We start from the raw sequence: 22,527 nt of genomic DNA, 5'->3' as shown, positions 1-22,527 counted from the left end.
ATCGGAGCATCTGCCTGCCAGTATCGGAGCCTATGCCTGTCAGTATCGGAGCCTCTGCTTGTCAGAACACGGAGCCTCTGCCTGCCAGTATCGGAGCGTCTGCCTGTCAGCACACAGAGCCTCTGCCTGTCAGTATCGAAGTCTCTGCCTGTCAGCGCACGGAGCCTCTTCCTGTCAGTATCGAGCCTCTGCCTGCCAGTATCGGAGCCTCTGCCTGTCAGTATCGGAGCATCTGCCTGCCAGTATCGGAGCCTCTGCCTGTCAGTGCACGGAACCTCTGCCTTCCAGTATCGGAGCCTCTGCCTGTCAGTATCGGAGCATCTGCCTGTCAGTATCGGAGCCTCTGCCTTTCAGTATCGGAGCCCCTGCCTGTCAGTATCGGAGCATCTGCCTGCCAGTATCGGAGACTCTGCCTGTCAGTATCGGAGCCTCTGCCTGTCAGAACACGGAGCCTCTGCCTGCCAGTATCGGAGCGTCTGCCTGTCAGCACATGGAGCCTCTGCCTGTCAGTATCGAAGCCTCTGCCTGTCAGCGCACGGAGCCTCTTCCTGTCAGTATCAAGCCTCTGCCTGTCAGTATCGGAGCCTCTGCCTGTCAGTATCGGAGCCTCTGCCTGCCAGTATCGGAGCCTCTGCCTGTCAGTATCGGAGCCTCTGCCTGTCAGTTTCGGAGTCTTGCCTGCCAGTATCTGAGCCTTTGCCTGTCAGTATCGGAGCCTCTGCCTGTCAGCGCACGGAGCATCTGCATGTCAGTATCGGAGCCTCTGCCTGTCAGTATCGGAGCATCTGCCTGCCAGTATCGGAGCCTCTGCCTGTCAGTATCTGAGCCTCTGCCTGTCAGTATCGGAGCCTCTGCCTGTCAGTATCTGAGCCTCTGCCTGGCAGTATCGGAGCATCTCTCTGTCAGTATCGGAGCCTCTGCCTGTCAGCGCACGGAGCCTCTGCCTGCCAGTATCGGAGCCTCTGCCTGTCAGCACACGGAGCATCTGCCTGTCAGTATCGGAGCCCCTGCCTGTCAGCGCACGGAGCCTCTGCCTGTCAGTATCGGAGCCTCTGCCTGTCAGTATCGGAGCCTCTGCCTGCCAGTATCGGAGCCTCTGCCTGTCAGCGCACGGAGCTCCTGCCTGTCAGTATCGGAGCATCTGCCTGCCAGTATCAGAGCCTCTGCCTGTCAGTATCGGAGCCTCTGCCTGTCAGCACACGGAGCCGCTTCCTGTCAGTATCGGAGCCTCTGCCTGTCAGTATCGGAGCCTCTGCCTGTCAGTATCGGAGCCTCTGCCTGTCAGTATCGGAGCCTCTTCCTGTCAGTATCGGAGCCTCTGCCTGTCAGTATCGGAGCCTCTTCCTGTCAGTATCGGAGCCTCTGCCTGTCAGCACACGGAGCCGCTTCCTGTCAGTATCGGAGCCTCTGCCTGTCAGCACAGTCTGCTCCAAAAACTCCACAAAGAGACCCCGAGGCTGATTCATCGCAGTTTTAGGCCATGGCCCCACTATCAGTATTTGGTCAGTATTTTTTCTCATGAGTGGGAGCCAAAACCAGGAGTGGGTGATAAATCCCACCAAGGACAACATCTGCAAGGAGTTTGTATGTTCTGCCCGTGTTTGCGTGGGTTTCCTGGTTTCCTCCCACACTGCATACTGATAGGGAATGTAGATCGTGAGCCCCAGTGGGGACAGTGATGTCTGTAAAGCGCTGTGGAATTAATGCCGCTATATAAGAGAGTAAAATAAATAAATAAATGCAGAATTGGTGACTTGTTTCTATTCTACCTTTTCTCCGATTGTTCCTCACCAGTTTTTGCCGCCTGAGAAAAAATACTGACCGAATACTGACCGGATACTGATAGTGGGGCCGCGGCCTTAGGCCACAAAGCTGCCGCCTGCCATCAAATTCATCATGAGTGTCGGCGTTGTGGACGCCAGGAATGTCACTGCCGTCTCTGGGGTCAGCCGCCACAGAGGAGCTGCGCTTCTCAACTAATTCAGCGCCATGTACGCCATTCAGCTTCAGACGTGTTCACATGTCGCGGTTTTTGGTGTCAGGTAAAACAATACATGTGTTTTTACTTGCGCTTTTCATTCATGGGTGAAATGACACACTGCATCTCGAAAAACCGTCAGCAGGGCTCACACTACGCGTGGACAAAAAACCGCTTGGTTCAGAAGAAAAATGATAAAGTGTGTATGGGAGCGTACTCATTACTGTTTGAATGTAAATCTTTATTAGTCTGTTAGCTGGCGGCTCGCATAGACTGCCGGGATGTGAGTGCACGCTGTGCGTCAGACACCCAGGATGCCTTGCGGCCGCCTTCCCTCTTATGCGCCGCGATGGCTGCTGGGAGTTGTAGTCACGGCCGGCGCCATCATGCTCGGCGGCCTGTGAGCGGTGTAGTCGGGGTTAGGTGGCCCGGGACGTGGCGTTGTTAGGCCGGGAGCAGTGAGCGCTCCCTCCCCGGAGCAGCCATGTCGCTAGTGGCCTACGCCAGCAGTGAAGACAGCGAGTCGGAGTCGGAGATGACGCCGGAGTCTTCCGCGGGGCTCCGCTCCAGCCTGCACGCACCGAGGAAGGACGTCCCTCCCGCTGCTGCACAGGCGGAAGCCTCGGGCTTTCCTGCGGCGTACACCCGGCAGTCCCCGGCAGAGCAGGAGCAGCACAGCCCGGGATTCTACGGCGTGTACGGCCTCGGCTTCCCGCCCGGATTCGGCCCTCCGCCCCCGTACGGAGCTCCGGGCTATGGCGGCTTCTCCGGCCTCGGGTACGGCCCCGCTCCTGCCAGCTTTCCACCTCCTGGTATCAACCTGCCGCCCCCACCAGGTGCACGTAGTATGCCCCTTCCCCCCCAAGGTGGACATGGTATGCCCCTCCCTCCACCTCACAGCGGACCAGGGATGAACCTTCCGCCTCCCCATGGGGGTCCTGGACTGAACCTTCCACCTCCTCAGGGGGGTCCCAACCTAAGCCTTCCGCCTCCGCAAGGTGGTCCCAATATGAACCTGCCCCCGCTCCCCCCTCACAGCACCCCAGGAATGAGCCTGCCCCCTCCTCAGGCTGGGTCTGGACTGCGCCTGAACACACACAGTCTGACCCTGCCCCCCCCACAGAACAGTTCTGGCCTAAACTTGCCCCCCCCTCACGGCGGACTTGGCATGGCCCTCCCTCCTCCACCCCCGCAGTCTGGTAATGGACTCTCCCTGCCTCCGCCAATGACCCTCCTGACGCCGCAGGTTAGTGGGGGGCTGAGTCTGCCTCCACCAGTCGGTAATCAAGGACTAAACCTTCCCCCTCCTCAGCCGCTACCTCCTCCCAAAGCCCCCAGCCAAGGCGGGAGCCTCCCGGAAAACGACAACGCAAAGCCGAAGAAGCGATCGGAACCGGTGAAGATCAGCGTCCCCGAGCTGCACGTGGGCGGTGTGAGTATTGTAAGGGGGTCTGAGCCCCGGGACCCTCCGATCAGACCCCACCCTGTGAGCCACACCCCCGAGACCCTCCGATCAGACCCCATCCTGTGAGTCACACCCCCGGGACCTTCTGATCAGACCCCACCCTGTGATTCACCTGTCTCCAAGGATGGGGGGGAGATAAGCAGCTCTGACCTCTGCAGACGCTTCTCTCCCCTCTGAGAGAAGGATCAGAATGTAAGGATGGGACATGTCAAATTTTATCTGCCCCCCCACCCCCTCCACCCCCTCTCCCTCAAGAATTCGTTCAGGATCTGTGGCAGAGATGGCTTCATCTCACCTGTTTGTTTTCTTTCCCTCCACAGTCGGATTCTGATGACGATGAACCGAGCAGGAAGAAGCCGGTCAGTCAGGTAATGCCGCGCTCAGCCGGCATCGGGTAGGAGCAGGAGAGCTGCGTACAGGCTACACACGCCTGCCGTGCCGTTCTCCCTCATTCTCAGTGATACAGGGGGCTTGTGTCTCATGTATTAGCACAGCTTCATTCCTGCACAAACATCAAACCTTCAGCTCCTGAAGGATCTCTATAGATGGGGAGGAAAACATTCATATTAGGGAGGCAGCTCATTAGACTGCTTGAGTGAGCTGCCTTCCCTAATAGTGTGAATGCTTTCCTTCCTATCTACAGTCTGATCAGCATCTCTCCCTAATAATGTGAATGCTTTCTTCTCTACCCACAGCTTGTATGTGCTTCCCTCCATAAGTGTGAATGCATTCCTCCCTTCTGCCTTAATGAGCTGCCCTCCCTAATAACTTGAATGCTTTCCTCCCTGTTTCCTCCTTGTCTGCCATGCATGATAGATTAAGCCTCACTGTTTCTCCCCCCCCCCCCCCCTGTGATTTTTGTGTGCAGGGCTCTAGGGAAGGCTTCGGTTTGTCATCTCTACTTCCTCAACCCAAAAATGCTTCTGGTGGCGATTCCAAGCGTCAGCCGCTTCCCTACAACTTCACGAAGAAGGTGTCTGAGGCTCCCACCGAGCCGAAGCTTCCGAAAATGACCTCTGCATCCAGACCCAAGCTGAGCGCCAACCCGGAGGTGTCCCACACGCCGTCCCCATCCGCCATCAAGGCGGCAGCCAAGAACGCAGCCCTGCAGGTCACCAAGCAGATCACCCAGGAGGAGAACGAGGAGGACAGCGACGACGACTTCCGGCAGGGCAACTTCTTCTCTCTGTCAGACAGCAGCGAGATCCCTCCGTCGCCATCCGAGGGCTTCACCTACCCGCTGCCTGCCTCGGGGGACGAAGGGCCGCTGGGGGCTGAGGCCAGCGAGCTGCAGAACGACGCGGCAAATGCCCCCTTAGAGTTCAAAACCGTCAGCGGCCCAGCGCCCGGTCAGCAGTGGCCGGCCACGTCTGGGGACGACTACCAGTACGAGCAGTATCCAGAGTACGACAGCTCATCGGGGGCCGCGTACGACCCAGTAGGTATTCAGTACCATGTACTTAACCCCCTCATGAGCAGCCAGGGTGGTTGGCTCCTGCTATGTATGGTGGGGCGGGGTCGGTTCCCGCTACGTGTGAATGGGGGGCTTCGGCTTCATGTACCCGACCTATGGTATATACAACATGGCCCGGCAGGGGGTCAGACACTGCACATGGCGGCTGGTTGATGTGGGTCACTGAGCCGTCACCTCCGCTCCATAATCACCATGATTCTTTTCTCCCACAACAGGGTTATTACGGCAGCGGCTATTACCAGGAGCAGGCGGCATCCACGCAGCGAGACGGCACCCCCAGCGACTCCTTCATGGACGACGAAGCGGTAAGGTTTCCGAATAAATGGTACCTGACGAGTTCTGGGACCCCACAGACCCGCCGTCTGAACTGATCAGGGCCGAGACTCTGCTCTGACACCCACCATAACGCCCAAATGTTGTGTGCAAGTTCTGTAGCCCCTCGATCGGTGGGCTACCTAGCAATACTTTTTGCTAGGGGCTGCTATCGACCTGCAAGGGCTAGTCATGACCGCTCCCATCACACCCTTTACTGACTACCATCATTATTGCAGTTTAAACGGCTCCAGGGTAAGAGGAATCGGGGAAGGGAAGAGATCAACTTTGTGGAGATCAAAGGCGACGACCAGCTGAGCGGTAACCAGCAATGGCTGACCAAAGCCCTGACCGAGGAGAAGAACATGAAGTCTTTCAGCAAGGTAATGGGGGCTTACTCTCATCATTAAGTGATCATCGGGGTTCTGACATGCCCCCGTAGGCAATGGCTTGTCGGCGATGTCACACATGGTCGCTGGTCTTTTCAGAGCCCGGTTCTTGGGACCACTGTTTGTTGGAGTAGCCCTTTAAGAAGAGCAGATGGGCACACGTTTCAGCGATTGTGGCCCCACGATTGTTTAAAAGGTGGTCGGAGCCATTAAAGGTTTTGATGATTTAAGGGGCACCGTGAGAGCGCAGCAGCCCATGAACATGTCACAGACGTCCACTATTTTTATAATTATTTTTTTTTTTTTTTTTTTGACCCATTAGAAAAAAGGAGAACAGCCGACGGGACAGCAGAGGCGGAAGCATCAGATCACCTACTTGATCCACCAGGTGAGTTATGGCCGCTCCAGCATCAGGCCGTTACACTCCTCTCACTCACATCCTGCATGCTTTACTGTATGGCGGCCATATCCCACCTTCCGTGGTCCTGCTGGACTGGATTCAATACGTAACACAAGTCAATAACCATAATAGGACCTGCAAGTCGCCAAGCCCATAAGGAATAGTGTGCTTGCTATATGGACCAAATTAGAATGGCAGACCATTCGGTAAGAAATATGACAAAAGTAGAACCACCAAATGATAGGTCCAAATCAAAAAAGAGACCAAGTATATTACATAAAAAACCTTTATTGAGAAGCAATGGTTAAGTGGCACTACATGCATAAGCATGTCGGCACTGCAGAGCCGTACATCTACTATATAATCGGCTTATGCCGTCTGTCTGTTCATCCAGGAAATCCCGTGTCGCTGATTGGTCCGGCCTCGGCCAATCAGCGACGTGGGATTTCAGAACAAGATGGCGGCCGTTAGCGGCTCATCTGCCGCACAGAGGTCAGTGGCAATGCAGCCGGGAGATGACCGGCGCAGCAGAAGTACCCCGACCAGCGGCCTCGCTCCCCGGTCCTCCCTTCACACTTGCCGCGTGGTCAGCGATGTTGTCACAAGCAGTATTGACAACATGACGTAATTACAAAATTCATTAGGGGCCCCGGGGGGATACATTGGGGGGTTAGTGCACAACCCATTTAAACACTGCTTTGCTGATTAGTCGCGCCCGGTCGGCCGCATACATATTCTAGAATATCCGATGCGTTAGAATCGGGCCACCATCTAGTTTAATATAAAAGATTATTGATGTTAATAATGCATAACAATCAATGTGCTGGACTAAGTCCCAGAAAGAAATGAAGGTAGATGGCCATAATGTGTAATCATATATTGATAACCAAAGAACCAATGCATACAATACATAGTCAGATATGCAATGAATAATGTTTAATCTATGCATAGGTGATGGTATATTTATAATAAGTCAGTGGCATCACAACCTGGGAACCAAAGATAAATAGATACCTGCGTAACTGGTCCAGCTACATAAATGGCCCCAATGCGCTTTTCGGACACGCGTCCTTCGTCAGGGGGTGGACTGGATTCAGTAGAACTGTAGGAGGACTACCCACATTATCAGCTCTGGGTGGAGGGGCTCTCCTGCCACCCGGGTGGAGGGGCTCTCCTGCCACCCGGGTGGAGGGGCTCTCCTGCCACCCGGGTGGAGGGGCTCTCCTGCCACCCGGGTGGAGGGGCTCTCCTGCCACCCGGGTGGAGGGGCTCTCCTGCCACCCGGGAATCTTAATTCGCACCCCCAAATCATTTTTGTTTGTACATTCACTAAGTAAACACACCCCTACCTAAGCATTTAACAACGCCGGTTGTCAGCCGGCACCATCGCTCATGGAGTGCACTTGGCTACTGAGCCAGTTCCATCCACTGTATGTGTAGCACTAGTATAGGACAATATCCTCAGTGCCTTTCCAGATCAGGCATCAAAGGGCACACTCCCACTTCATATATGGATATTGTTGGATAGTACTTGTAAATACAGGCACATCTTCAATTTACTGCTTATTAAAATTTACAGTTGTTTCTGAGATATTAGCACTTCTGTTTGCAGCTCGTTGCCTTGGAGACCGACCACCACCCCTGTTGTCTACATTGTAAGCAGTGCACTGAAGCTGGCCGGGGTTAGGAGGTAACAGCGCTCTCCTATTATCCTGATCAGCTTAAAAATGGTGTTACAAGCTCAATAGGAAAGATTGTAAGCACTACACATGTTCTGCTGTGTAGCAGCGGTGGTCGGTCTCTATGGTAACTAGCTGTAAACAAAAGAAAAATGTTAATATCTCAATAACGGGTGAAAATTTTAATAAGCAGTAAATTGCCAAATAGCTTGTATTTCCGAGCACTATCCCACAGTACTTTACTTTTTTTTTTTAATTATGAAGGAATGAACCCTTTAACTAACGGTGTTCTTAAAGGGACCCCTGCATTTAAGTAAGCGTGCACGCAAAAAACGGCTTTTCAATTTTTTTTCTTGCAGGCTAAAGAGAGGGAACTGGAGCTGAAAAACACTTGGGCGGAGAATAAGATGAGCCGGCGGCAGACGCAAGCGAAATACGGGTTTTGATGCCCCTCCCCCTTGGCAGCTGGGGGAGGTTTGATTACCGGACTTGAAAATCCCAGTACCGGTTATTGTTAAGTGGACAGATGTACCGCCAGACCCCCTGCTGTACAGCCCGCCCGCTCCACACCCCTGTGTGGTCTGCAGACTATGAGAGGACTCCCACCTTTATTAATGTGATTACCATTAACTCTTGAAACGCCAGACTGTTTGATTTTTTTTTTTGGCTTCTGGCCGACACTGAAAGCGTTTACCTGTATAATGTGTAAATGAGCGGACACGGCCCGGACGCTAAATGACTTTTCCACACTCTCTTAAGGTTATTTTTTTTTCTGATTTTTCACTTAACAGGTGGTCTCAGTCTCGCTCTAGATCTCCCACCCGGAACCTCTCGTGTTGTCGGAGGCAGCAAGTTTGCGGGGTCCTTATAAATACACTCGTGTTCCCCATTATACTTTGCATGGATGACTTGGTCGGACCGCTGTAGATATTGGGCTCTGAAATCAGGATCTCACTCCTTTTTTAGTTTGGTGCCTCTCTTGTGGTTCAAATGAGAAGTAGTGAGCGCCAGGTACTAGGCGGGTGGGGTACATGTATGTCCTGTGATCTGGATACAGTGATGCTCATGTCTTAGTCCTGCCCACTCCCCCAGGACAGGGTGCGCCTTCCTATGTCTATAGAAAATCCAATGCATCTACCAATATACTCCACGTCCTCTGGCGCATGCGCAGAGGGAGCTGAAATCCTGTATGGGGGTCTGAGGCATGCGCAGAGCAAGCTGAAATCCTGTATGGGGGGGTCTGGCGCTAGCTGAAATCCTGTATGGGGGTCTGAGGCACGCGTAGTGCAAGCTGAAATCCTGTATGGGGGTCTGAGGCATGCGCAGAGCAAGCTGAAATTCTGTATGGGGGGTCTGGCGCTAGCTGGAATCCTGTATGGGGGTCCGGCGCATGCTCGGAGCGAGCTGGAATCCTGTATGGGGGTCCGGCGCATGCTCGGAGCGAGCTGGAATCCTGTATGGGGGTCCGGCGCATGCTCGGAGCGAGCTGGAATCCTGTATGGGGGTCCGGCGCATGCTTGGAGCGAGCTGGAATCCTGTATGGGGGGGGGGGGGGGGGTCTGGCGCATGCTCGGAGTGAGCAGGAATCCTGTGGGGGGGGGGGGGGGCGGCGCATGCTCGGAGCGAGCTGGAATCCTGTATGGGGGGCTGGCGCATGCTCGGAGCGAGCTGGAGTCCTGTATGGGGGGCTGGCGCATGCTCGGAGCGAGCTGGAATCCTGTATGGGGGGGGGGTCTGGCACATGCTCGGAGCGAGCTGGAATCCTGTATGGGGGGGGGGTCTGGCGCATGCTCGGAGCGAGCTGGAATCCTGTATGGGGGGGGGGGGGTCTGGCGCATGCTCAGTGAGCAGGAATCCTGTATGGGGGGGGGTCCGGCGCATGCTCGGAGCGAGCTGGAATCCTGTATGGGGGGGGTCTGGCGCATGCTCGGAGCGAGCTGGAATCCTGTATGGGGGGGGTCTGGCGCATGCGCAGTGTAAGCTATGAGACTAGGTCAGGTACCCATTGCGCATGTGCAGGAAAGCGGGGTGTATTCTATCAATGCCAGGGGCTGGCTGACATGCTCCTAGCTTCGTCCTTGCATGCGCTGGAATCTGAGACGCGCACCCCGGCTTCTCTGCGCAGGCGCCAGAACACTGCAGGGTTCCTGAGGTTTGGGATATCATGCTCTGTGCTCAAGTTGAATGTATTTCTCTGGCTATAAATGCCATACCCCCGGGTGGTCCGATGCTGCTGACGCCTGCCCTGGTGACACCACCGATGCCGCCTTGGGATGGGCATGAATTTACTTGCTGAACTCAAAGCTGTTTTGTGATGTGAACTGTAAATAATCTGAACTGTGTATATATATATACATACATATATATATTTTTGAGTTTCCCTTTTAGCTTTTGTCCAATTCAGAGGGTTCATTGCCTGGAAGAGTTTGTGGTTTCAAATATTAAAAATCTAGTTAGGATGAAGATTCTGCAAATAAAGTGTTTAATTTAAAGGGGCAGATATTTAAAGGGACTCTTATTTGATTGAAAATTTCGCTACATAATATAATTTATTAGCAAAGAAGAACAAAAGTGAAGGCCGAAAAATAAAAAGTAGGTAACGAGATAAAACATAATTGGGTATGAAAATATAACATATGCAGTACAAGGTGGCAGTACAGTCAAAATTATATTTTTAATATTTATTTATATAGCGCCATTGATTCCATGGCGCTGAACATAAGAATGGTTTCATACCAGATACAGATATCACTTACAGTAAACTAACTAACAGTGATAGACTGGTACAGAGGGAGGAGGACGCTGCCCTTGCGGGCTTACATTCTACAGGAATGGGGGAGGAGACAGGTTGGGGGGTTGCAGTAGCTCCAGTGTTGTTGAGGAGGCAGCGGGGTCATGGCAGGCTGTAAGCTTGTTTGAAGAGATGGGTTTTCAGGTTCCGTCTGAAGGATCCGAGTGTGGGGGATAATCGGACTTGTTGAGGCACAGAATTCCATAGGATGGGGGATATTCGGGAGAAATCTTGGAGGCGATTGTGTGAGGAACGAATAAGTGTGGAGGAGAGAAGGAGGTCTTGGGAGGACCAGAGGTTACGTGAGGGAATGTATCGGGAGATTAGTTCAGAGATGTATGGAGGAGAGAGGTTATGGATGGCTTTGTAGGTCAGTGTTAGTAGTTTGAATTGGATACGCTGGGGGAATGGGAGCCAGTGAAGGGATTTGCAGAGGGGAGAAGCAGAGGAGTAATGAGAGATGGACCAGTCGCGCAGCAGAGTTAAGGATGGACTGGAACGGTGCGAGAGTGTTAGCAGGGAGGCCACAGAGGAGGATGTTGCAGTAGTCGAGGCGGGAGATGATGAGGGCATGCACAAGCAGTTTAGTAGATTGAGGGTTGAGGAAAGGAAGGATCCTGGAAATATTTTTGAGCTGGAGGCGACAGGAGGTGGCGAGAGCTTGGATGTGGGGTTTGAAGGACAGGGCAGAGTCAAGGGTTACTCCGAGGCAGCAGATATTCGGTACAGCGGAAAGTGTGATGCCGTTTATTGTGATAGAAAGATCAGGTGGGAAGGATATGCAAGATGGTGGAAAGATAATGAGTTCAGTTTTGTCCACATTGAGCTTGAGGAAGCGGGAGAAGAAGGAGGATATGGCTGATAGACACGCTGGGATTCTGGACAGCAGAGAGGTGACATCTGGGCCAGAGAGGTAGATCTGGGTGTCGTCAGCGTACAGATGGTACTGGAAGCCATGGGATTTTATGAGCTGTCCCAGGCCAAGGGTATAGATTGAGAAGAGTAGGGGTCCTAGGACAGAGCCTTGAGGGACTCCCAACAGAGAGGGGGCGGGGTGAGGAGGTAGTGTGGGAGTGGGAGACGCTAAATATGAAAGGTATGAGGAGATCCAAGATAGGGCAAAGTCTTTGACGCTGAAGGAAGAGAGGATCTGTAGTAGGAGGCAGTGGTCAACTGTATCGAAAGCAGAGGACATGTCAAGAAGGAGTACAGAGTATTATCTGTTAGGTTTGGCTGTAAGTAAGTCATGGGTGATTTTGGTAAGGGCAGTTTCGGTGGAATGGTGGGGGCGGAAGCCGGATTGTCGGTTGTCGAAGAGAGAGTTAGATGAGAAGTGGGAGGAAAGTTCAGCGTGAACGTGTTGCTCAAGGAGTTTGGAGGCAAATGGGAGCAGCGATATGGGGTAATAGCTGGAGAAGGCGGATGGGTCGAGGGATGGCTTTTTGAGGATGGGCGTGATTGTGGCATGTTTGAAGGCAGTGGGGAAGGTACCAGAAGATAGTGATAGGTTGAAGAGATGGGTTAGGGATGGGATGAGTGTGGGGGTGAGGTTGGGGAGGAGGTGGGATGGGATGGAGTCGAGTGCACAAGTGGTGAGGTGTGGTTTGGAGAGGAGACGAGCGAGGTCTCTTTCCGTGATGTTGGGAAGGGGGGTTATGGGGAAAGGACAATGATGTGGAAAACGGGTTGTGGTGGTTGGACAGTAAAGACTTGCCATGTTTGGTCAATCTTGTTTTTGACGTGTGTGGCCAAGTCCTCAGCAGAGATGATGATATTTATCTAAGGCATAAAGATGCTGTTCTGTTTTAAATATCTTATTTACAAACTATATACATGTCTGTAACGTTTCATTATGTACCCCTAGTGGTAAGAAGGGACTGCCTGAATTTTTGAAACTAACATGCAGATGTAGACCCCTTGGGTCATTTACGTTCCTGGTGTGGTTAAAGCATTATGTACTAAATAAGGACAAATAATAACAGCAGATCAGTCAACAGCAGCCTGTTAACAGTTTCTGTATAAGCTGGATCCTTTTTCCAGCAGGTCAGTAGTCTGCACGTCATCTGTTTTTTCTTCCTGGGTTCTTCGATGTGGGAACACAATTTTCAGGAATCTTCTCATAGATGTTCTCATCTACATCTGACAGGCCCTGACCCCTTCCATACATTGGGTCATCTAGCTGTACAGGAGCGTGTGGCTTTATCTGTAAAAATGGAAAGAGTCAGTATTTAATTGAAAATTTCCTACCTTTTTTCTGATGTAGAGCCTGTATAATTCCTTCACATAGCTGGTTGTTCTGCTGCTTCTGACATGAATGCAGGACAACACACTTTTCCCTCTCCCATTTCTCAGTGCACATTTACATTTCATTTTTTTCATGATCTGACCACAGTACCTGGCCTGACCATGGGTCTCTTGAGATGAACTAATAACCATATACACGTGCATCACACTAAATTAGAATATCATCAGAAAGTTAATTTATTTCAGTTCTTCAATACAAAAAGTGAAACTCCTATATTATATAGAGTCATTACACGCAGTGGGATCTATTATATAGAGACATTACACACAGAGGGATCTATTATATAGAGTCATTACACGCAGAGGGATCTATTATATAGAGTCATTATACGTAAAGGGATCTATTATATAGAGTCATTACACGCAGAGGGATCTATTATATAGAGTCATTACACGCAGAGGGATCTATTATATAGAGACATTACACGCAGTGGGATCTATTATATAGAGTCATTACACGCAGAGGAATCTATTATATAGAGTCATTACACGTAAAGGGATCTATTATATAGAGTCATTACACGCAGTGGGATCTATTATATAGAGTCATTACACGCAGAGTGATCTATTATATAGAGTCATTACACGCAGTGGGATCTATTATATAGTCATTACACGCAGAGTGATCTATTTAGTCATTACACGCAGAGGGATCTATTATATAGAGTCATTACACGTAAAGGGATCTATTATATAGAGTCATTACACGCAGTGGGATCTATTATATAGAGTCATTACACGCAGAGTGATCTATTATATAGAGTCATTACACGCAGAGGGATCTATTATATAGAGTCATTACACGCAGAGTGATCTATTATATAGAGTCATTACACGTAAAGGGATCTATTATATAGAGTCATTACACGCAGTGGGATCTATTATATAGAGTCATTACACGCAGAGGAATCTATTATATAGAGTCATTACACGCAGAGGGATCTGTTATATAGAGTCATTACACGCAGAGGGATCTATTATATAGAGTCATTACACGCAGAGGGATCTATTATATAGAGTCATTACACGCAGAGGGATCTATTATATAGTCATTACACGCAGTGGGATCTATTATATAGAGTCATTACACGCAGAGGGATCTATTATATAGAGTCATTACACGCAGTGGGATCTATTATATAGAGTCATTACACGCAGAGTGATCTATTATATAGTCATTACACGCAGAGGGATCTATTATATAGAGTCATTACACGCAGAGGGATCTATTATATAGAGTCATTACACGCAGAGGGATCTATTATATAGAGTCATTACACGCAGTGGGATCTATTATATAGAGTCATTACACGCAGAGGGATCTATTATATAGAGTCATTACACGCAGAGCGATCTATTATATAGAGTCATTACACGCAGTGGGATCTATTATATAGAGTCATTACACACAGAGGGATCTATTATATAGAGTCATTACACACAGAGGGATCTATTATATAGAGTCATTACACGCAGAGGGATCTATTATATAGAGTCATTACACGCAGAGGGATCTATTATATAGAGTCATTACACACAGAGGGATCTATTATATAGAGTCATTACACACAGAGCGATCTATTATATAGAGTCATTACACACAGAGGGATCTATTATATAGAGTCATTACACACAGAGTGATCTATTATATAGTCATTACACGCAGAGGGATCTATTATATAGAGTCATTACACGCAGAGGGATCTATTATATAGAGTCATTACACGCAGAGGGATCTATTATATAGAGTCATTACACGCAGTGGGATCTATTATATAGAGTCATTACACGCAGAGTGATCTATTATATAGAGTCATTACACGCAGAGGGATCTATTATATAGAGTCATTACACGCAGAGGGATCTATTATATAGAGTCATTACACGCAAAGGGGTCTATTATATAGAGTCATTACACGCAGAGGGATCTATTATATAGAGTCATTACACGCAGAGGGATCTATTATATAGAGCCATTACACGCAGAGGGATCTATTATATAGAGCCATTACACGCAGAGGGATCTATTATATAGAGCCATTAAACGCAGAGGGATCTATTATATAGAGCCATTACACGCAGAGGGATCTATTATATAGAGCCATTACACGCAGTGGGATCTATTATATAGAGCCATTACACGCAGTGGGATCTATTATATAGAGTCATTACACGCAGAGCGATCTATTATATAGAGTCATTACACGCAGTGGGATCTATTATATAGAGTCATTACACGCAGAGCGATCTATTATATAGAGTCATTACACGCAGTGGGATCTATTATATAGTCATTACACGCAGAGTGATCTATTATATAGTCATTACACGCAGAGGGATCTATTATAGAGTCATTACACGCAGTGGGATCTATTATATAGAGTCATTACACGCAGTGTGATCTATTATATAGAGTCATTACACGCAGAGGGATCTATTATATAGAGTCATTACACGCAGAGTGATCTGTTATATAGAGTCATTACACGCAGAGGGATCTATTATATAGAGTCATTACACACAGAGGGATCTATTATATAGAGTCATTACACGCAGAGGGATCTATTATATAGTCATTACACGCAGTGGGATCTATTATATAGAGTCATTACACGCAGAGGGATCTATTATATAGAGTCATTACACGCAGAGGGATCTATTATATAGAGTCATTACACGCAGAGCGATCTATTATATAGAGTCATTACACGCAGTGGGATCTATTATATAGAGTCATTACACGCAGAGTGATCTATTATATAGTCATTACACGCAGAGGGATCTATTATATAGAGTCATTACACGCAGAGGGATCTATTATATAGAGTCATTACACGCAGTGGGATCTATTATATAGAGTCATTACACGCAGAGGGATCTATTATATAGAGTCATTACACGCAGAGCGATCTATTATATAGAGTCATTACACGCAGTGGGATCTATTATATAGAGTCATTACACGCAGAGTGATCTATTATATAGTCATTACACGCAGAGGGATCTATTATATAGAGTCATTACACGCAGAGGGATCTATTATATAGAGTCATTACACGCAGTGGGATCTATTATATAGAGTCATTACACGCAGTGGGATCTATTATATAGAGTCATTACACGCAGAGGGATCTATTATATAGAGTCATTACACGCAGAGTGATCTATTATATAGAGTCATTACACGCAGAGGGATCTATTATATAGAGTCATTACACGCAGAGGGATCTATTATATAGAGTCATTACACGCAGAGCGATCTATTATATGGAGTCATTACACGCAGAGCGATCTATTATATAGAGTCATTACACGCAGAGGGATCTATTATATAGAGTCATTACACGCAGAGCGATCTATTATATGGAGTCATTACACGCAGAGCGATCTATTATATAGAGTCATTACACGCAGAGGGATCTATTATATAGAGTCATTACACGCAGAGGGGTCTATTATATAGAGTCATTACACACAGAGGGATCTATTATATAAAGTCATTACACAGAGCGATCTATTATATAGAGTCATTACACACAGAGGGATCTATTATATAGAGTCATTACACACAGAGTGATCTATTATATGGAGTCATTACACACAGGGATCTATTATATAGAGTCATTACACGCAGAGGGATCTATTATATAGAGTCATTACACGCAGAGGGATCTATTATATAGAGTCATTACACACAGAGGGATCTATTATATAGAGTCATTACACACAGAGGGATCTATTATATAGAGTCATTACACACAGAGGGATCGATTATATAGAGTCATTACACACAGAGGGATCTATTATATATAGTCATTACACACAGAGCGATCTATTATATGGAGTCATTACACACAGAGGGATCTATTATATAGAGTCATTACACACAGAGGGATCTATTATATAGAGTCATTACACACAGAGGGATCTATTATATAGAGTCATTACACACAGAGGGATCTATTATATAGAGTCATTACACGCAGAGGGATCTATTATATAGAGTCATTACACACAGAGGGATCTATTATACATAGTCATTACACACAGAGCGATCTATTATATAGAGTCATTACACACAGAGGGATCTATTATATAGAGTCATTACACACAGAGGGATCTATTATATATAGTCATTACACACAGAGGGATCTATTATATAGAGTCATTACACACAGAGGGATCTATTATATAGAGTCATTACACACAGAGGGATCTATTATATATAGTCATTACACACAGAGGGATCTATTATATAGAGTCATTACACACAGAGGGATCGATTATATAGAGTCATTACACACAGAGGGATCGATTATATAGAGTCATTACACACAGAGGGATCTATTATATAGAGTCATTACACACAGAGTGATCTATTATATAGAGTCATTACACGCAGAGGGATCTATTATATAGATTCATTACACACAGAGGGATCTATTATATAGAGTCATTACACACAGAGTGATCTATTTCACGTGTTTATTTCTGTTAATGTTGATGATTATGGCTTACAGCCAATGAAAACACAAAAGTCATTATCTCAGTAAATTAGAATACGTTATAACAGCTTGAAAAATGCTTTTAAAATCTGAAATGTCCTACTGAAATGTCTGTTCAGTAAATGCCTCAATACTTGGTCGGCTCCTTTTGCATCAATTACTGCATCAATGCGGCAATGTGGCATGGAGGGATCAGCCTGTGGCCCTGCTAAGGTGTTATGGAAGCCCAGGTGGCTTTGATGGCAGCCTTCAGCTCGTCTGCATTGTTGGGTCTGGGGTCTCTCATCTTCCTCTTGACAATACCCCATAGATTCTCTATAATAGATTCTCTATGGGGTTAAGGTCAGGCGAGTTTGCTGCCAATCAGGCACAGTGATACTGTTGTGTGTAAACCAGGTATTGGTACTTTTGGCAGTGTGGACAGGGGCCAAGTCCTGCTGGAGAATGACATTTCCATCTCCAAAAAGCTTGTCGGCAGAGGGAAGCATGAAGTGCTGTAAAATGTCCTGGTAGACGGCTGCGCTGACTTTGGTCTTGATAAAACACAGTGGACCTCCACCAGCAGATGACATGGCCCCCCAAACCATCACTGATTGTGGAAACTTCACACTAGACCTCAAGCAGCTTGGATTGTGGCCTCTCCACTCTTCCTCCAGACTCTGTGACCTTGTGGAGTGTGTCAGTGACTGCCTTCTGGACATCTGTCAAGTCAGCAGTCTTCCCCATGATTGTGGAGCCTACTGAAACAGACTAAGGGACCTTTTTAAACGCTTAGGAAGCCTTTGCAGGTGTTTTTGTTAATTATTTTAATTTACTGAGATAATGACTTTTGTGTTTTCATTGGCTGTAAGCCATAATCCTCAACATTAACAGAAATAAACACTTGGAATAGATCACTCTGTGTGTAATGACTCTATATAATAGATCCCTCTGCGTGTAATGACTCTATATAATAGATCCCTCTGCGTGTAATGACTCTATATAATAGATCCCTCTGTGTGTAATGACTCTATATAATAGATCCCTCTGTGTGTAATGACTCTATATAATAGATCCCTCTGTGTGTAATGACTCTATATAATAGATCCCTCTGTGTGTAATGACTCTATATAATAGATCACTCTGTGTGTAATGACTATATAATAGATCCCTCTGTGTGTAATGACTCTATATAATAGATCCCTCTGCGTGTAATGACTATATAATAGATCCCTCTGTGTGTAATGACTCTATATAATAGATCCCTCTGTGTGTAATAACTCTATATAATAGATCCCTCTGCGTGTAATGACTATATAATAGATCCCTCTGTGTGTAATGACTCTATATAATAGATCCCTCTGTGTGTAATGACTCTATATAATATAGGAGTTTCACTTTTTGTATTGAGGAACTGAAATAAATTAACTTTTTGATATTCTAATTTAGTGAGATGGACCTGTATGTGCCATATAAACAATCAGCCTAAAAGGCATATATATCAGAAAACCCTCAGTCTGTTATTGTAGGCCAAGTATAGACTATAACAGCTCCCAGCCCTTGTATAAAGCTGTTATAGTGTCGGCCATTACTGCCTCTTGTGGTCGGCATTCCACAGTCTGACTGCTCTGACTGTAAAGAACCCTTTCCTGTTTAGGTGCCGGAATCACCTTTTCTTCGACCCGTAATGAGCCCCCTGGTCCTTAGTGTGGTCTTTGGAGGGAATAAGTCATGTGCTGTCCTTTGTAGGGACCACACATATATTTATACATGTAAATGAGATCCCCTCTGAGTCGTCATTATTCTAAGCTAAACAAACTCAACTTTTCCAACCTCTCATCATATGAGCGGCCTCCATCCCTCGTAATATAGGAGCGGCCTCCATCCCTTGTAATATATGAGCGGCCTCCATCCCTTGTAATATAGGAGCGGCCTCCATCCCTCGTAATATAGGAGCGGCCTCCATCCCTCGTAATATAGGAGCGGCCTCCATCCCGTGTAATATAGGAGCGGCCTCCATCCCTCGTAATATAGGAGCGGCCTCCATCCCTCGTAATATAGGAGCGGCCTCCATCCCTCGTAATATAGGAGCGGCCTCCATCCCTCGTAATATAGGAGCGGCCTCCATCCCTCGTAATATAGGAGCGGCCTCCATCCCTCGTAATATAGGAGCGGCCTCCATCTCTCGTAATATAGGAGCGGCCTCCATCCCTCGTAATATAGGAGCGGCCTCCATCCCTCGTAATATAGGAGCGGCCTCCATCCCTCGTAATATAGGAGTGGCCTCCATCCCTCGTAATATAGGAGCGGCCTCCATCCCTCGTAATATAGAAGCGGCCTCCATCCCTCGTAATATAGGAGAGGCCTCCATCCCTTGTAATATAGGAGCGGCCTCCATCCCTCGTAATATAGAAGCGGCCTCCATCCCTTGTAATATAGGAGCTGCCTCCATCCCTCGTAATATAGGAGCGGCCTCCATCCCTCGTAATATAGGAGCGGCCTCCATCCCTCGTAATATAGGAGCGGCCTCCATCCCTCGTAATATAGGAGCGGCCTCCATCCCTTGTAATATAGGAGAGGCCTCCATCCCTCGTAATATAGGAGCGGCCTCCATCCCTTGTAATATAGGAGAGGCCTCCATCCCTTGTAATATATGAGCGGCCTCCATCCCTTGTAATATAGGAGCGACCTCCATCCCTTGTAATATAGGAGCGACCTCCATCCCTTGTAATATAGGAGAGGCCTCCATCCCTTGTAATATAGGAGAGGCCTCCATCCCTCGTAATATAGGAGCGGCCTCCATCCCTTGTAATATAGGAGAGGCCTCCATCCCTTGTAATATATGAGCGGCCTCCATCCCTTGTAATATAGGAGCGACCTCCATCCCTTGTAATATAGGAGCGACCTCCATCCCTTGTAATATATGAGCGGCCTCCATCCCTTGTAATATAGGAGCGACCTCCATCCCTTGTAATATAGGAGCGGCCTCCATCCCTCGTAATATAGGAGCGGCCTCCATCCCTTGTAATATAGGAGCGACCTCCATCCCTCGTAATATAGGAGCGGCCTCCATCCCTTGTAATATAGGAGAGGCCTCCATCCCTTGTAATATATGAGCGGCCTCCATCCCTTGTAATATAGGAGCGACCTCCATCCCTTGTAATATAGGAGCGACCTCCATCCCTTGTAATATAGGAGAGGCCTCCATCCCTTGTAATATAGGAGAGGCCTCCATCCCTCGTAATATAGGAGCGGCCTCCATCCCTCGTAATATAGAAGCGGCCTCCATCCCTTGTAATATAGGAGCGGCCTCCATCCCTCGTAATATAGGAGCGGCCTCCATCCCTCGTAATATAGGAGCGGCCTCCATCCCTCGTAATATAGGAGCGGCCTCCATCCCTCGTAATATAGGAGCGGCCTCCATCCCTCGTAATATAGGAGCGGCCTCCATCCCTCGTAATATAGAAGCGGCCTCCATCCCTCGTAATATAGGAGAGGCCTCCATCCCTTGTAATATAGGAGCGGCCTCCATCCCTCGTAATATAGAAGCGGCCTCCATCCCTTGTAATATAGGAGCTGCCTCCATCCCTCGTAATATAGGAGCGGCCTCCATCCCTCGTAATATAGGAGCGGCCTCCATCCCTCGTAATATAGGAGCGGCCTCCATCCCTCGTAATATAGGAGCGGCCTCCATCCCTTGTAATATAGGAGAGGCCTCCATCCCTCGTAATATAGGAGCAGCCTCCATCCCTTGTAATATAGGAGAGGCCTCCATCCCTTGTAATATATGAGCGGCCTCCATCCCTTGTAATATAGGAGCGACCTCCATCCCTTGTAATATAGGAGCGACCTCCATCCCTTGTAATATAGGAGAGGCCTCCATCCCTTGTAATATAGGAGCGACCTCCATCCCTTGTAATATAGGAGCGACCTCCATCCCTTGTAATATAGGAGAGGCCTCCATCCCTTGTAATATAGGAGCGGCCTCCATCCCTCGTAATATAGGAGCGGCCTCCATCCCTTGTAATATAGGAGCGGCCTCCATCCCTTGTAATATATGAGCGGCCTCCATCCCTTGTAATATAGGAGCGGCCTCCATCCCTCGTAATATAGGAGCGGCCTCCATCCCTTGTAATATAGGAGAGGCCTCCATCCCTTGTAATATATGAGCGGCCTCCATCCCTTGTAATATAGGAGCGACCTCCATCCCTTGTAATATAGGAGCGACCTCCATCCCTTGTAATATATGAGCGGCCTCCATCCCTTGTAATATAGGAGCGACCTCCATCCCTTGTAATATAGGAGCGGCCTCCATCCCTCGTAATATAGGAGCGGCCTCCATCCCTTGTAATATAGGAGCGACCTCCATCCCTTGTAATATAGGAGCGGCCTCCATCCCTCATAATATAGGAGAGGCCTCCATCCCTCGTAATATAGGAGCGGCCTCCATCCCTCGTAATATAGGAGCGGCCTCCATCCCTCGTAATATAGGAGAGGCCTCCATCCCTCGTAATATAGGAGAGGCCTCCATCCCTTGTTATATAGGAGAGGCCTCCATCCCTTGTAATATAGGAGCGGCCTCCATCCCTTGTAATATAGGAGAGGCCTCCATCCCTCGTAATGTAGGAGCGGCCTCCATCCCTCGTAATATAGGAGCGGCCTCCATCCCTCGTAATATAGGAGCGGCCTCCATCCCTCGTAATATAGGAGAGGCCTCCATCCCTCGTAATATAGGAGAGGCCTCCATCCCTTGTAATATAGGAGAGGCCTCCATCCCGTGTAATATATGAGCGGCCTCCATCCCTTGTAATATAGGAGCGGCCTCCATCCCTTGTAATATATGAGCGGCCTTCATCCCTTGTAATATATGAGAGGCCTCCATCCCTTGTAATATATGAGCGGCCTCCATCCCGTGTAATATATGAGAGGCCTCCATCCCTTGTAATATATGAGAGGCCGCCCAAAACTGGATCCCTTTCGTGATCTGCCCATCCTGATAACTTGGATGCTTCCTCCCTCTCACCTCTCTTATATTTTGTTTACAGCCTCTTTCCTTTCCTGCTACTATGTATAACACTGCGTGAAATTAGGGAACAAAGATAGGAACAGTATGCTTTGCTCCTTAACTGTGTTCTCTCTTTTCACTCTGTGTTATAGATAGCAACAGTAAGTAGGAAGAGGTTGTAAACAAAAGTTAAGAGTAGAGAAGGAGAAAAGCATCCGAGTTATCAGGGAGGGCAGATTACATACT

At 48.2% G+C, this 22,527-nt stretch overlaps 2 protein-coding genes across 2 annotated transcripts in view; one reads left to right on the top strand and one right to left on the bottom strand.

The window, feature by feature from the left end:
- The first annotated feature begins 2,290 nt into the window (after positions 1-2,290).
- Positions 2,291-9,237, top strand: PRCC (proline rich mitotic checkpoint control factor). Its single transcript, XM_073639468.1, has 7 exons — positions 2,291-3,410; positions 3,764-3,811; positions 4,312-4,881; positions 5,133-5,222; positions 5,469-5,612; positions 5,941-6,006; positions 8,057-9,237. Exons 1-7 carry the CDS (start codon positions 2,463-2,465, stop codon positions 8,141-8,143), a joined length of 1,953 nt encoding a protein of 650 aa, XP_073495569.1. The 5' UTR covers positions 2,291-2,462; the 3' UTR covers positions 8,144-9,237.
- Positions 9,238-10,352: 1,115 nt separating this feature from the next.
- The window catches only part of SH2D2A (SH2 domain containing 2A), a 58,388-nt gene continuing 46,213 nt past the window's right edge, over positions 10,353-22,527 (bottom strand). The window contains exon 8 of the mRNA XM_073639467.1: positions 10,353-12,691. Within this exon, the coding sequence (XP_073495568.1) occupies positions 12,548-12,691 (144 nt within the window). The 3' untranslated portion in view covers positions 10,353-12,547. The remainder of the gene's footprint in view (positions 12,692-22,527) is intronic.

Source organism: Phyllobates terribilis, unplaced genomic scaffold (assembly GCF_046119375.1).
Source record: "Phyllobates terribilis strain yellow unplaced genomic scaffold, ASM4611937v1 Scaffold_7__3_contigs__length_470593459, whole genome shotgun sequence".
NCBI lineage: Eukaryota > Metazoa > Chordata > Amphibia > Anura > Dendrobatidae > Phyllobates > Phyllobates terribilis.
Note: the sequence above shows the minus strand (reverse complement) of the source record. Positions and strands in the feature narration are given on the sequence as shown.